Raw genomic sequence first — 15065 nt, 5'->3', positions numbered from 1 at the left:
GGCTGCGCATAGGGCTTGTAAAGAAGCCTCTTGTTTGGAGTGCTTCCTAGTTCTGTAGCGCACCGCTTTTAGGGGAATAGCCCCACCTCGTGGTTATAGAGAAAAGCGCAAGAAGTGCTCAGCCAACAGGTGGTCTAACTAAATGTTATTAACGAGCACATATTTTTTTTTATCAAACTATTTCACGCTGTTCGACTACAGCGATGTGAAAACAGTCGTTAACATGTCCCAATCATACCTATTTTTACGAACTTCAGAGGATATAAATCAGTCTTGCGAGGAATTAGCGATCTGCGCCCAGATCAGCCTTGAACTTTCTCCCGGTCTTCAGAACCCCCACATATCCTGACGCCTTCGTTAGGAGTTATTTTATTCCTCTCTGCTGAGGCTCAGAGTGGAGAGTGATTCGGCGTGGAGAGAAAAGAGTGTTTGATGACGTAACAGGCGTATTTACAATGTTCACGTCCACCACAAGAGATGTCTTTGGCGCTACCGATAGATGTTTGTCGGCACACAGCTCGCGTTCACCCATCTTGGAAGACAGAAAGTTTCAGCTGATTTGACCCTTGAACTTTACTGGGTGAAGCTCACACGTCTTCAGTGGAAGCATTGGTCCACTGGCCCCCATGATGCACAAAGTGTCAGAGTGGAGGGGTGCTTGATACACAGTGCATCAAGGTGAGCAGTGGAGATGTGTCTGATACACAGTGCCCCGTCCGATGAGGGAGATGTGATTGATACACAGTGGCCCAGGTCTATGGAGAAGGGGATCCTGGATACACAGTGGCTCAGTGTGGAGAGTATGTTTGATAACCAGAGGCTTGGAGTTGCAGCCGATGTCTGATACAAAAGGACTTCTTGTAGCAAGAGTGGGGGGTGTTGGATACATAGTGGCTGAGTGTTGGACAGCGTGTTTGATAAACGTAAACTTCAAGCGGTGCTGTGCAGTGACTCAACTGAAGACGCGAGGACGGGGTATCACAACAGAATCTAGGACTCTTATGCCGAAGGGCTTTTTTTATAGTCTTTTTTTTTTTCTTCTTCATTTGGCTCCTGTGCGTATTGCAGCCACGCCGGCCGAGGACCTGCTAAAATGGGCCAAAACGCCCAGAATGGTGCAGAGAGATCACGGGGAGACCCATAGTGCACCCCTCTTGAAGAGAGCGAGTACTGTTCTCTTTAACCGGGCTTTGCAGGCTGGCTGTGGTGACACATGATTTTTTTTTATGCAGATATATCTAGCGCGAACTCGACCCAAAGGTATTGGTGCGCTTTACATGAGCACCAGTTACGTTACACAAGGACACATTCATTCTGTTTTTTTTTGGGGGGGGGGGGGGGGCGGGGGCACGGGGAGATTAAGTGATTCGCCCAGAATCACAGGATGTGGAGTCGACTCTGAGGCTCGAACCTTGGCTTTCCAGCTACAAAGTCGGCAGTCTAGCCGTAAGATCACATCCTCTCCCCTTACTTCAATACTAGTGGAGGGACGTGTATCCTTCACGCGGGGGTGTCTGCTGGGCTCCCTACCCAGAAGCTTCTCCAGTCTTCCTTGATGGGCTGGTTGTTCACGTGTGGCTAGGGTACGTGTGGTAGGTGTGTGTGCATTTTGTGTGTGCCATGGGTTGTGGGGGCCTTGGGCACGCCCAGGAGTGTGCCTGGTGGAATGTGTTTCCCACTCTGAAGGTGCTACTGCCTGTCGTAAGCGCGAGCACAACGTCCGCCTGATACTTTAAAAAAACTGTTGCTACTGAATTGGAAAAGTCACTAAATTACTCTGCTGCACTTGATTTTAAAATTGAGCAAACTCACCGTGCCGATACCGCCGTCACACCGGCTCACTCGCTTCTTGGTCAAAACGCCACGAGCGCCAATCAGCGAAGAGTGGGAGGGGCTGGGGCTGATTAGGGATACAAATGTCGCCAGTAATGCAGGAGCGCAGCGGACGCGCGCAGCGGGCGCACAGATGGCGTGCCAAAGGCAAGCCCGTCTGCGCCCGTCCGCGGCCGACCGGGGCAAGGGGCACGCCAATATACTCAAAATACTACCTAATCCTTAACTGATCTAAAATCACTCCACTCCAATAAACTAGCAATCGATCAGAACTGCCTGGCTAACATAGCAACAAACAGAATAATGGTAAAAATATCTTCTTTCCCAGAATTCCGTGATTACACACACCTGAGAAAAAGACCAAATATGGAAGCTATAAATAAGGAACAACCCCTAACAGCTATCTACTTAAATACCCGCTCCATGGTCAAACACCAACTGGAAATACATAATCTACTAACGACCGAAAAACCAGATATCCTGCTGTTAACAGAAACCTGGTTTACACAAGACTCCTCCCCTGATATCCTAGCAGCTTTACCAAGCAACTACTATATCCTCCAAGCAAATCGCCCCCAGGGAAAAATAGGAGGGGTAGTGGCAGCAATAATACAGCAAGACCATAAATTCTCTGCACTTACCCCCATCGACATACCTCAAGTAGACAACCTAGTGATCAAAATAGAGTCCGATTCCGCCCCACTAGTCTGTGTCATACTCTACAGACCTCCACAGAGCATGACTCAGTTCCCACAGCTTCTGAGTGAACAGATGACACACATCACAACTAACCACGCAAAAATATTACTGATTGGCGATTTTAACTACTGGGTAAATAACCCAGCAGGTGGACTACACTCAGCAGAACTTACTGATCTGCTGACAGGGTTAAAGCCAGCACATCACCTCCGCTACACACATCAAAGGACATATCTTGGACCAGTTGTGGTCCTCTAATCTGACCTTAATGGACCCAGATGTCTCCCCTTGCATCTGGTCCGATCATTACCTCATAACATTTCACATCTTTAACCTCACTAAATCGAAAATACCCCTACCTGAACTTGGATATGTTAGAAGCTGGAACACCATCGACAAAGCCCAATTCCTCGAAACCCTGGCCAACTCAATTCCCATCGGCCAACCCTCTTTAGATGGGAATGAGAAAAATCTGTTGGAATGGCTCCTGGCAGCTAGCAATAAACATGCCCCGCAAAGAAAAATACAACGAGCACGTCCTCACGAAGCTCAGAAACGGTTCTCCGACGATTTGAGAAAAGCAAGGCTGACCGTGCGCCAAGCAGAAAGGAAATGGAAAAGCAAATACTCACCTGACGACAAAACTACCTATCTAATGGCCCTAAGAACTTACAAAACAAGCATTTACAATGCAACGGTTTCGCCTTTGCAAAAGTTAGAGCTATTGGCATTGTAAATGTCAAAATTTTTATTTATGTGTTGGTTTTTAAAACAGATAAATAAATGGCATTGTCATTTACATTGCCAACAGCGTAATCTCTCGGAAATGTAAGACATATTATACCCTACTGGACGAGCTCAGCAGACAGCAATTACTAACACACACACACCCAGAGACACACACACACCTAGGAGAGCAAGCACAGCGAGGGGGCAGGGAAGCAAGCGCAGCCAGGGGGCGGGGGTTTGAATAAAAAATAAATAAAATGGTGGGGCTGGAAAGAAGAGAGGAACACGTAGTGATATATAGACACGAAGAATAGCACACCAGAGTGAAAGCAAGTAGAGAGATGATGAAGCTGGAATTATGGAAACAGTTGCACATGAGGGAAAGAGAAGATTGGGGAGTAGAGAGCAACACGAAGCATGTGTGGCAGGCCTTTGGGGGGAGAAGCACATAAGGAAGAGAGCATGGAGGGGCTAAAGAAACAATTTAGCTACCTAAATGTGTGCAGCGGAAGAATAGAAGTAGCCAATCAAAAGAGTGGTAAAAAGAGCAAAGAGGCAATGCTTCAGAGAAGGGACAAACACAAGAAGACAAGCCATCCATTAAGAAGCAAGCAAGAGTAATAACAAAGCCAAACTATGGTACGCAATAGCAAGCTGTAAGCCCACTGTAGGTTTCTGGCATGGTACACATAAGTCTTTGGCCTACAGACAGCTAAAAGCTATCTGGTAGGCAAGCAGCAACAGTACGAAATGTATAAATGAAGTATGAAAAATCCAAGAAACCTCACCACTGTCAACACATTTAAGATGGCAATTGACCAACCAAAGAACATTTTAAAATCAACTGAGAATGTTGAAAGTCATACAAAATCTCATACTCCACGTTATGGTCAGAGCTGCAAACGTTGGAACTATGTTCAAGTCCTGGCATCAGCTCAACATCCTGTGATTATGGATAAATCATTTTATCTTCCCTAAAGTAAAATGAGTTTCCCTAAAATAAAAATACATTTGAAATGTTCAATGTGACTGGTGCTTAAGGGCATTGCTCTAGTCAGTGCCTTTGTGATGTGTTCACACTGTATAAAGCTAATTAGACTAACCAGATGGTGGCGCAGTTTTTGGGGCAATTCCGGGGACTAATTGTGATCCCAATCCGAGGCTGCCTCTGGGATATCATGGCTACACTTTTAAATATTTTGGTAAAACTCTCAGGAAGTTGGCGCCGTTCTGGTACCCCCTATCAAGGCTCAATTCTCCGTCTGAATCATGGTGCTTGTGAAACAGACACGTCTTATTCAGCCGAACACAGCTCCCAGCCACGTGGGTACAGCTCCTTTCAGCTTGGCCTAGCTGTGGGAAGGAGGGCACATCACTCATGCTATGGAAAGACACGGACAGCGGGAGGGGGGGGGGGCAGGAAAGGAACGGACAGCGGGAGGGGGACAGGAAAGGAACCACTCACCTGGACTTCCTCGGCCGACGGTCGGCTGCCAAATGGCCCAAACAAACCTCGACGAGCCAAAAAAAAAAGCCCCGCCCACCGCTGCATGAAGTGGCCAAAAGAGAAAAATTCTCGGGAACGCCCCCGAATCTGGTCCGGCCTTGACGGACAGATCCGGCACCCAATGGCTAGCCTCCATTTATGGAGCTAGCCAATGGGAGCCGGGGGACGTTCCTGAAGTCCTTATTGTAATCAATGGATTTCGCCTGCGCCGAAAAGCTGCGCAGAGCGCAGCCTTCGGCAGGCGAAACCCAAAAATGATCTTGACCACTAAGTCCGAATATTTTTCTCTTAAAATCATCACCTCCAAAAACCAATCAAACGACATTTTCTCAATAATCAACGACTTATCTAACCCAGACCGAGCAACTTTAAAAACCACACATTCGCAATCCTTATGTGGCTCCCTGAATAACTTCTTCATTGATAAAATCAAAACCATCAAAGCAAGCATCCCCATTTGCACAAAGCCCACTTGTCAAAATAAACCTAAAAACACACAAAGGCTAGAACAAATCCCAGTAATAAGTCAAGAAGACTTCTCAGACCTACTAACCAAAGTAAAGTCTGGCTCACCCAGAGATAGCTGCCCTCCGTGGATTCTAAAAGAAGCCTTTACGGCCTGCCCAGAACCAGCCATAACCCTCCTAAACAAATCGCTATCCCAGGGATATGTCCCTGACGCCTTCAAAGAGGCGTCTGTCATCCCCTTCCTGAAGAAGCCAGGAGCAGATCTCGGAACTCTCGCTAACTACCGTCCAATCTCACTTCTCCCTTACATATCCAAACTACTTGAAGCCCACGTAGCCAAAAGCTTTTCCACCTTTCTTGAGCAATCAGATTACTTGGACCCTCACCAAGCAGGGTTCCGCCCAGCCCATTCCACAGAATCAGTTGTATTGGCAGTCCTGGACTCTCTTCGAGAGAAAGCAGATGGAGGCGCTTCCCAGGCCCTGGTGCTGTTGGATCTCTCTGCCGCTTTTGACATGGTCGACCATAACATCCTGGTCGACCATGTCAGGGATGCAGGAATGCAAGGGTCGGCCCTGGAATGGATAAACTCCTTTCTTAGTAACCGTTATCAAGCGGTCCGCTTGGGAAACTTCACAACCCCTAAGATCAAGAACACGTGTGGTGTTCCCCAGGGCTCATCGCTCTCCCCACATTTATTTAATCTATACCTCCTCCCCCTAATCCACGCTCTAAAAGAAAGGAAAATCCAAACCTTCAACTATGCAGATGATTTCCAACTGATATTACCGAATAACGACTCCCCAAACCCCGTCCTTGAATTCCAGGGAACAATGCTGTTCATCCGTAACTTGATGAACAGCAACCACCTCAAATTAAACCCGGACAAAACAGAAGTGATCCTCACAGGAGGCGCATTGAACCCATGGAGCTCCAACTTCTGGCTGAAAGAACTGGGACAGCCACCCGCCCCCTCCACATCCGCTAAAGCCTTGGGAGTCATAATCAATAAAGACCTCACCATGAAAAACCCAATTGGGTCTGTGATCTTAACATGCTTCTTTCAACTTAGGAAAATAAAAAAATCATTAGGTTCCTCACTCAGGAAGCGAAAATACAGGCAGTCCTCGCTTTGGTAATATCACACATCGACTATGCCAACTCTCTTTACCTTGGCATCTCGGCCTATCTCACCCACCTCCTCCAAATGGTTCAAAACCAGGCGGCTAGGCTGATCCTTCAAGAAAACAGGCGTCATCATATTACTGCTCTTCTCAAGAAACTACACTGGCTTCCAGTATCCCAGAGATGCGCCTTCAAGGTAGGATGCATTATATTAAACTCCCTGAACAGTAAGAGCCCAAAATTCATTAACAGCTCGATCAACAGATACATTCCCACCCGTAATCTACGATCCACCCACATTCACCTCCTGACTATACCATCCTTCATGCTAAAACGGGCTGGGGGGTCTAAGTTTGCCACCCTGGGCCCCAAACTCTGGAACTCCCTGCCACTTGAGATCAGATCCTGCTCAAACCTTATGAGCTTCCATAAACGGCTAAAAACATGGCTATTCAAACAGGCATACTAGGAACATCTTAGCCTAACCCTTCAGAGCAGCGCCAAGAAACCAACCTGGTGAACGTGCGCTATACAAGTAAAGTTTAACAGAACATAACATAACATTGTGTGTGAGGCAGCCTCGTATAGGAAAGGTCTGTGCGCCTCTGCCCGGGTCCTTAGAGCCCCAACTCTGTGATTCACACCTGCCCTTGAAATGAGGCTGCGGCGCAGGAGAGGTAGGGTGTCAGGACCCGGACGCAACGCCATTGGCCTAGAGAAAGAGTCATTGCCTACAACATAGCATAGGTGCTTGAATTGTCTATGGCCCTGGCTGGTGCCGCCCCCTCCCAACCAGGAACACTTCAGTCCCTTCTCTGACTCGAGCAATGAGAGGTGACAGGGTGGGCCTGAAGGGATCCAGGAAGTGCTGACCACGTGGAAGACCGAAACGTGCTGCCAAGATATCAACCCTTGTTGTGCCAGCTTTTCCTTGGGAGTGCATGCCCCGATCTGTGGGCACCCTGGCACTGACACCACCCAACTCTAATCATCAGTTTAAAAGTTGACGGCCCTTTTAAATCCTTACTTACAGGGAGTGAATGGGCACCAACACCACCATTAGCCCCCTTTTGTGTCTCATGCCCTCTTAAACAGGCACTAAACGCCGTCCCTGCAGCCGCCTGTGAGCGTCCCTTTGGGTGGGCGCTCCAGCGTGTGTTTGGGCCTGTTCAGTGGGTTCAGGGAGGTGTCATAGGAAGTGAGTGAAACCCTTGTAAAGCGCTTACACACACGGGGCCTCATTTATGAGGCCTTGCATCAGTTTTGCGCTTCCAATGCGTCACGTTTTGTGACGCATCGGCAGCGTAAAACATGCCTCCTGTTGCGCACTATTTACAAAGTGACGCATCTAAGCAGATGCCTCACTTTGTAAACCCCTGCGCTACATTATACCTGCGTCAGGTATAATGTATGCAGAGGGGGCTTTCCCCTGCAAAAAGCCTCGTAATAGTGACGCAGTGAAATCTATGAGATTTCACTGCGTCACTTTTAGGACGCTGTTGCGTCAAAATCTTGCGCCTGCCTCACAGCAGGCGTAAGACTGACGCGAGCCCTTTCACATGGGGCTTTCCCCATGTGAAAGGATGCATTGCTGGAGTTGCGTCACTTTTGTGACACAATCCAGCAATGCGTCACTTTTGCGCTTACAGATACGTCAGAAATACTGACGTATCTGTAACTCCTTGCGCAATGATGCGTCATATTGTAAATATGACGCATCATTGGGGTCCCAAGGAGGGCGCAATGAAAAGTGACGCATCGCTGGTTTCTCGCAGCGATGCGTCACTTTTCATAAATGAGGCCCACGGACCCTTAGCCCAACCCCTATTAATGCCAACACTTCGTGGCACCGGGGGCTGATGGCTGCTAGGGATGGCAAGTGAAACGCTGAGATTGTGCCTGTGCTGTTGACTGTTGAGACTGCAGACAGCGCCCCTGGACCACATATTGAAGATCGCGAGAGACATTGTGCAGAGACTGGGTCTGTGAGGAAAACTATAGCGTTTAGCACAGAGGCGCTACAGCATATTTTGGCATCTGATGTATGGTGAGGAGGGTGCTAGTTCTGTATTTCTATGTATAGCTCTATTTTATGTATAGTGTTTGTAATATGTGTATTACTTTCTGTTTAACAAAGTAAAGCATGGCCTGAAGTGTTTGCTCATTGGATGATATTTCTGTGTTTGGTTGTGTCTGAGCCCCGCCCCCACTCCTTGAGTAAGCCTTGGGCGGCTCTGCCTCACTCTCCCAGGAGTCAGGTGTTAAAGGGGATTACCTGGTAATTCAGTTTGTTGTCCAGCAGCACAGTGTACCCAGGACACCGGGGGTAAACAAGCAATCCCACGCTGATTCGACCACTCACAGGACACAACAATAACGCTGTGCTGGTGCTAACAGGACGGCAATAGCATTGCATAAGACCAGGCAGGAAACCTGTCATTTTTTGCTGGGTTTTCGAAATCACATATTCTATTCTGTTTTATCAATCTAGCCATTCATGATGCCTTATTTGCTGGTGTGATTTGTTGGTCAGTCAATGCCTTTTATGCCACAGCTCTTGCCTGGGAGGTTTGACTGTGAATTTCATCTTTCCAAAGAAGATAAAATGAGCACCCGGTGGCTGAATAAGACCATATTCAGGGGCAGATTTACAAGGAACTGACGCATCTGCATAGATGCGTCGGTTTCCTTGCGCCAGCGCCGAATTTCCTTGTGAAACAATGGATGCGCTGTATTTACAATACAGTACTCCATGGCGCAAGGATTCCCAGATGCGCCAGAAATTCTAACGCATCTGTTGGCGAAATAGTGACGCATTACTGGAGTTGCTCATGAAAGTGACGCAACTCCAGCAATGCGCCCCAATAGATGGGCGAGTCCCATTCAAAAAGCTCTGCGTCATTCCTGACGCCTGATCTGTGCAGGCGTAGGGATTTTGACGCAGTGAAGGCGTAGAATGACGCAGTGAAATCTGGTAGATTTTACTGCGTCAGTTCTACATGGCTTTTTGCTTGGGAACACCCACCCTGCAAACATTATACCTGATGCAGGTATAATGTGATGCAGGGCTTTACAACGTGACGCATCTCCCTAGACGTGTCACGTTGTAAATCGGCCACAACATTTACGCTGCGTCGGCGTCATAAAAGTGATGCAACATCGATGCAAAAGTCAAGCAAGGGGCTTGTATCTCTGCCCCTCAGTATTTATAGTGCCATGACGCTGAATTAGTACAGCTTTGAGCGCCTGGAAAAAAACGATTTGTTTTATGTTTGAGGAACGTCAAATGGGTGCACGTGACCAGTGTAGAATCAGAACTGCTGTGTTCCTCCCTGACCCCCGGAGATGCTGCAAAGTACCCACCGGAGCCTAGTACTGCACACCTGCCCTTAAGTAACTCCCATATGACAACATGTCTGGGAGTGGTGTTGATTCAACAGAGACATGGATGTGTGGAGAGAGGAACCTGTTGGACCGCTCCCAGCTGCTTCTGTCCCTTGTGGGGCGGCGACCCTCTTGCACCTCTCGTCTTGGACAATTTAAGGCAGGGCAGGATTTTTCTAGAACAATATGCAACTATGACATCCTTTTCATCGGAGAGTTTGGAGCTCACAGTGGGGCACAGGTTTTCTTCCGCTAGAGAGGTTGTGTATATTATACTTCTGGTCCCCGTGCTGTGAAGATACTTCTGGTCACCGTGCTATGTATATACTTCTTTTCTTAGCTCCTGAATGGTGCTGTGCTAAAGTGCCGAAGCCCAGAAGCTTCGCCCTCTCTACTTCCTTCAGGTCTACCTCCTTCCATGGCTACAGCTCATTCGTTCCTGCTGTGGGCAGTGCTATCATTCTTAAGGTGGCATTCAACGTTTGTTCTCGCTCATCACATCATCTTCTAGCTCGCATGAGGTCTTTACAAGCCACTTACCTGCCTTCGGCTGGCGTTGAATAAAAAGAGAACATCAAAGACCCAGCTCCTCATGGCCAGCGCAAGATATCTGGACCACAGTGCAGGATATCTGGGCATGGTGCCACAGCCATTGGAGTTTCCATAGTGATATACCTGGACATTCCCAAAGATACCTTTCTGACATTGTCTGGAATCAACCAATCTGACCATAGTCCATTTTTTGTTTCTCCAGCTCCCGAATAGAAGCTTACTCCTATTAAGTCCACTTAGAAGAAAAAAAGAAGGGATGGGAGAAATGCTTGAATTACTCTTACTCCTTGGTAATTACGTAGGCACATTCCGCTTCATTGTTTTTCTGCCCACTCTAGACAAGGACCAGCCGTGAGCAAATCTCAGCATTTCAAATGCTTTCTTGTTTTTTTTTAAATTAGGTCCAAGCCACCGTGCCTTGTAATACACTGGAATGATTATGCTTATTCGAACGACCTGGACTTCCGGAACATGTTTCTTGCCATCTTCCATTGCTCTAAAATGTAGCATCATGTATGATCTTTGCGTTAAGTTGAATACGTCATATCTCCTCTGGCTTGGCCTCACTTATTTGGCTCCCAGTTCTGTGTTTTGGGGGCTGGGTGTGTCCTTTTTGATGCTGAAATTTCTGCAGGATTATTCAGTGGAGAGCCAGGCCGCTCTGCCGCTGGACGCACGCACAATTAGAAAACCTAGAGTGGCAGATTGGTCCAGCTGAACTCTAGCATGAGGTTATGGTCACATGTCACAAAAAGAAAACTATAGTTTACCAATAATACTAATCTCAAATTTAAATATGGGCACTGTCTTTTTCGTTAGCTTAATTTAATGCCGTTAGTTGCATATTATAAAAAAGTAATTTATTTTGTTTCCTTTTCACATGTGAATGAGTAAGGATACACATCTTCAAAATCTACATGAGAACCTTTTCTAGAGAGTCAAATCTATCTTTCTTAAAATCAACATCGCGGGTTCTAGTACATATATTTTAAAGGGTATATATCAATCATTATCCACCTCATTAGCTATCACACTCTATATACAGTCATGCATTCAATGCCACTCACAAACATATGATACAAGGAAGTGTATAGCTATTCCAAAAGTACATGCCTTAGAATAAGAATTGTGCAAAGAAAGTACATCAAATAACTTATGAATGGTGAGATTTCATATTGAGTGTATAAAAAGGTGAATGTGTTGTTTCGGCAGCAATTCTGGCTGATAGGCTTAATCAGGATATACACTCTCTCATACGATGCTCAAAATACTGGGCTTTACGTTAAATATATCCTCTTTACAAATTGCGTCTCCTATGGATATAATTCTATGGTTTTCTCCAGCACCTACACTCTAAAATCACTTCTCATAAAAGAGAAATATCAGAATGTGAAAGTTTCATGGCATTTCAGACCTAAAATTGCATTCCTTGCCTCTGCAGAAGGCGACTCGTTCCTGGAGTGGCACTGTAAGCAGTCATTAAAAGCAGTCATTAGAAATTCTCTTTCTTTTCATGCATGAGAGACAGAAGGAAAGCCACAGATGCAGGTACATAGCAAGCCAGTAGCACTGCGGCTTCTTTTACAGCAGGGACACCATTATATGTCCCTTAAGAAATTCTTCAATACTATTTTCTTTCTCAGTATAGCCATGATTTGTGTTATGGTGTGCACATCTCAGTATTTGCGCCAGGAAAACTTTCAGAGACACAGCACATTGCAAAATGCCACAGCATACCATACTTTAAACACAGCTGAGCACCAATAACCTTGACCAAGAATTGCAAAGTCCCACAGCGACTGAAAGTAATAACACAGCCCTTTGTCATGTATCACATCTACTGTACACATGTGAAGACCCACAGTTTTAGGGTCATTCAGATACTAAATTCCTATGTGTGTGCAGGGAAATCTTTAAATTCAAGAGGAGTATGGCACAGGTTTGGCCCTCAGGGAAAGTGTAAACATCCTTGTAAGCCTACTCATGAGAAAGCAATCTGTTGTTGCTGAGAACAATCTAGTCGTGTCAGGATTAGCCTGCTGTGCGGCCAGCTTTGTCCCAGTTCTATTGGCTTCATCTAGTCAGAGCTTTTTGGCAAGGATAGCACTTTGTCAGCTCTGCGTACCTTTTCGAGGCACCAGCCTATGGGAATCTTTCAAGCAAATTACTTTACACCAGTCTTACCTGCATTTCAGAGGCCCTGCTCTGTCATGTGACTGACTCTGCCCCAGTCCTGGTAACTGCTTGGGAGCAAGCTTGACATTTGACATACTCTGCCAACTGTGTCATTTATTTACTGCTTCCTTGGCAGACCATACTGGCCCTAGGCCAGTCCACACTCTCCCTCACACTATCTGAGCCTCTGCCCACCTGCCATACTCTCCATAAGCCACATCCACCCACACCGAGACAACCACATATGTCTATGCTACGTCCGGCATACACTAGGCTCCTAAACTCTTTGAATTCCACATCACCTGCTCAAACTTCCCCCTCGCTGCACCTACTCACCCTACTGTACCCATGCTCACCACATACTATACCAGTCCCACACATGCCTACACGGTACCTTCGCGTCTGGCTTGCTGCTTTCGGAGCCCATCCTTCTTCTGGTCAGCCTCGCTCAGTGCAGGAAGGAAGCTGGAAGACGTGGTTAGATCGTGTTAGCATGGTCAATGAAGACAATATACACTGATTAACGAAAACAGTTTCTGAATCGGATTTAAAACATGTGTTGGGACCTCTTACTCAGTAGACCCAGGTTCAGGACTTTCTACTCTGGGTTGGTCCCAGTTTTACTCTTCTGAGACCTCAACTCTCTTGCCATGTTCTCCTTACTCCCCCACAATGTGGTGAAAGGACTTCGGTGCTCTAGGGGCAGAGCCTGCCCCACACTGCATCTTACACATGTCAACAAAACACCCCTCATCGTGCACATCAGGGCTCTATCCGCAGTAGTACATACCACTGACGTGGTATACGCCATCATCGCTGACACCATGTGCTCATGCAATCGAGACACGCTTCATCACAGAAAACTAGCAAACTCCCATCTACACATAGACACCTAGTGTATGTATTCACCAAAAGCGGATACAACATGCAGGACATCAACTACACCCACCACACAGGCGGTGGCCTTAGGATTATACACAAACCACGCTGGTCATGCGTAAGCCTGAAGGTAGCCGCGATCCGATGCATGGCACTCCTTTATTGTACTTCCCTCCCTCACAGTCACCTTCCTCCTCAGTTAGATTCAGGGCCTTATTTACAAGAAATTCATGCAGGGCTGTGCCATAAGCCATTTGGCTGCGCCGCGCTGCGTTAATTCCGAAGCCAAGGATTGCGTCATATCTACAATGATATGATGGATCCCTTTGCTCTCCCCTGCGCTGTGGTACAATGAGCTTGCAAGCACCAATGCAGGCACCCTTTCACCGTGGTGGAAGGGTGCCTGCGTCACAGGGATGATTTTTTTTGTGCAGGAAGGGACACCTTCCTGCACAAAAACAATCACAAGAGATGAATTCCTCTTCCTATGTGTGCTTCAGAATGTAGCATGCAGAGAAAGAGGAAAAAACTAGGAGAAATGAAAACATTTCTTCTCATTGCCTCTCTTCATGCCTCCCCTTTGGGAGGCGTACCATTCTGACGCATTTCCAGGTTTATGATTTCTTGTAAATAAGCCCCTTCAATGACCAAAGGAATTCTCCATTGATTATGTAATCGATTCTTTGACCACCATCTCTCATAGTCCAGCAAACAACATCTTCCTCTGACTCTCCAAAGGCTTTGGAGATTCCTATGCCATAATATGAAGGTAGCCCTAATCCAGCATCTCAAAGCATTGGACTCCACCTAGCACACCACAGACCCCATCCACCTTAAAGGCAGTGCTGTGGACCTGATCATTAACCTCTCTCAAACACATACTTATACCACTTGAGACTAGCACTGCCACCCCCGCCACAATGCACTGTGGTAAACCCATATGCAACAGGTAACCAAACCAACCAAGCATTTCTCTTATTCATTCAAGAAGTTCCTTTCGATTGCTTTGCCCAGGAGGTCACCACCCTGGCTGCCACTGTATTTAGCACTATAGATGCTGACGATTTAATAACCTTCTTTAATCAGCCGCATGTCCTCAAGGCAAACGTTAATAAGCATGTAGAACAGAAAGTAAGTATCAGTCTCAAATAATCCACACCCTGGTGAACTCAAAAGTAAATCAAAGCAGAAAATGTAGGCACACAGAGGAGGAACTCTGGGCAGCTTTCAAACAAGACAAGTATTGCTGACTACTGAAAACACACTGCACCACAAGATGGAACACATTACTGTCAGCAAAACGCACTATTACCAGATCATCTGTGCAGATGCATGCAGCACAGATGAAACCTCAATCCAGTCATGTGACCCCGTCTACCCCCAGGCTCTGCAGACCACCCTCTAGACAATACCCACAGTAATCAACAAATTATATAGTGAAGAAAATCAACAACATTCATCTTCAAAACAAATGAACTACCCACACCTCTGTCACACCTCGCTTCCCCATAGGTGCACGCCCAGGCTGCACACCTTGAGTTGATTGCACCGACACACATAATGAGTGTCCTGGGTTCTTGCAAACATCCTACGATGAGGATCACCTCCCTCCGTTGTCCATTCCGTCTCCCACTCAGCCACATGCTCGCTCCAGTCACTGCAACCTTCCTCCAGAGTCTTAAGAGCTACACTAACAACAAGCCTGAATCTCCTG

The 15065-nt window shown here is 46.8% G+C and overlaps 1 protein-coding gene across 1 annotated transcript in view; it reads right to left on the bottom strand.

Annotated features, from left to right (window-relative positions):
- The window catches only part of TACC2 (transforming acidic coiled-coil containing protein 2), a 393192-nt gene that overhangs the window by 322406 nt on the left and 55721 nt on the right, over window positions 1–15065 (bottom strand). The window contains exon 4 of the mRNA XM_078643946.1: window positions 12867–12937. Coding sequence (XP_078500072.1) covers window positions 12867–12899 — 33 coding nt within the window. The 5' untranslated portion in view covers window positions 12900–12937. The remainder of the gene's footprint in view (window positions 1–12866; window positions 12938–15065) is intronic.

Source organism: Lissotriton helveticus, chromosome 5_1, assembly GCF_964261635.1.
Source record: "Lissotriton helveticus chromosome 5_1, aLisHel1.1, whole genome shotgun sequence".
Classification (NCBI taxonomy): Eukaryota; Metazoa; Chordata; class Amphibia; order Caudata; family Salamandridae; genus Lissotriton; species Lissotriton helveticus.
The sequence above is the reverse complement of the archived record's forward strand: the minus strand, read 5'-3'. Positions and strand labels throughout refer to the sequence as shown.